Source organism: Branchiostoma belcheri, unplaced genomic scaffold (genome assembly GCF_001625305.1).
Source record: "Branchiostoma belcheri isolate BF01 breed outbred unplaced genomic scaffold, Haploidv18h27 scaffold179, whole genome shotgun sequence".
Taxonomy (NCBI): Eukaryota; Metazoa; Chordata; class Leptocardii; order Amphioxiformes; family Branchiostomatidae; genus Branchiostoma; species Branchiostoma belcheri.
In genome coordinates, this window is record NW_017803257.1 from 171,448 (window position 1) to 173,027 (window position 1,580).

Sequence of the window (1,580 nt, forward strand, 5' to 3'; positions counted from 1 at the left end):
TTGCTTTGGAGTTATTTCCAGATTTTCCCATAGCTGGTGCCATATTAGCGAGCGTACAAGCGGTATCGGGATGTGGGGTGGTCTGATCATGGAGCGCTCGATTCATCTTCAATGCTTGTTCAAAAAACTCAAGAGCTTTCTCATTGTCACCAGAAATATCCCACAGCTGCCCCAGATTATTGAGAGCACGTGCAATGTCTGGATGGCGTACCTCGTCGTCTCCTGTTTCGTTTCTACCGTGGCTGATTTTCATCATGTTTAAGGCCTGCTGGAAAAGCTGAATAGCTTTTGTGTGTTCTCCAAGCTCTTTGTAAACTGTTGCAAGGTTACTGAGAGATGTAGCAATAGCAGGATGAGCCGCATTTTGTCCGTGGATACCCTTGCAGATTTCCAGTGCCCGCTCGCAGTATTTCAGGGCCTTCTCATGTTCTCCTGTCATACACCATGCTAATCCAAGGTTGCTTAACGGGTCTGGGTCTTTCATTTTATCCAAAAGCCCCAAAGCGTCCATCATCTCCAGTGCTTCTTTAAAAAGACTGATTGCTTTGGAGTTATCTCCAGATTTTTCCAAAGCTCGTGCCATATTAGCGAGTGTACAGGCGGTTTCAGGATGTGGGGTGTTCTGGCCATGGAGCTCCCGATTCATCTTCAATGCCTGTTCAAAGAATACAAGAGCTCTTTCATTGTCACCGGAGATATCACAAAGTTGCCCCAGGTTGTTAAGAGCGCGCGCAATGTCGGGATGGCGTACCTCGTCGTCTTCCTCATGTGTCTCGTTTCTACCGTGGCTGATTTTCATCATGTTTAAGGCCTGCTGGAAAAGCTGAATAGCTTTTGTGTGTTCTCCAAGCTCTTTGTAAACTGTTGCAAGGTTACTGAGAGATGTAGCAATAGCAGGATGAGCCGCATTTTGCCCGTGGCTACCCTTGCAGATTTCCAATGCCCGCTCGCAGTATTTCAGGGCCTTCTCATGTTCTCCTGTCAAACAGCATGCTAATCCAAGGTTGCCTAGCGCCAAGGCAAGGTCTGGGCTTTTCATTTTATCCAAAAGCCCCAAGGCGTCCGTCATCTCCAGTGCTTCTCCTGAAAGACGGATTGCTTTGGGGATATCTCCAGATTTTCCCATAGCTCGTGCCATATTAGCGAGTGTACAGGCGGTTTCAGGATGTGGGGTGTTCTGGCCATGGAGCTCCCGATTCATCTTCAATGCTTGTTCAAAAAACTCAAGAGCTTTCTCATTGTCACCAGAAATATCCCACAGCTGCCCCAGATTATTGAGAGCACGTGCAATGTCTGGATGGCGTACCTCGTCGTCTCCTGTTTCGTTTCTGCCGTGGATGATTTTCATCATGTTTAAGGCCTGCTGGAGGAGCTGAATAGCTTGTTTGTGCTCTCCAACCTCTTTGTAAACCATTGCGAGGTTACAGAGCGACTCAGCAATAGAAGGGTGAGTCGCATCCTGCCCGTGTATGGCCTTGTTGATTTCCAGCGCCCGCTCGTAGTACTGGAGGGACTTTCTCGTGTTCTCCTGTCATACGCCACGCTAATCCAACGTTGCTTAACGGGTCTGGGTCTTTCAT

At 48.2% G+C, this 1,580-nt stretch overlaps 1 protein-coding gene across 1 annotated transcript in view; it reads right to left on the reverse strand.

Annotated features, from left to right (window-relative positions):
• The window catches only part of LOC109467225 (tetratricopeptide repeat protein 28-like), a 9,173-nt gene that overhangs the window by 1,223 nt on the left and 6,370 nt on the right, over positions 1 to 1,580 (reverse strand). Inside the window, 1 exon segment of the mRNA XM_019765169.1 lies at positions 1,307 to 1,528. Coding sequence (XP_019620728.1) covers positions 1,307 to 1,528 — 222 coding nt within the window.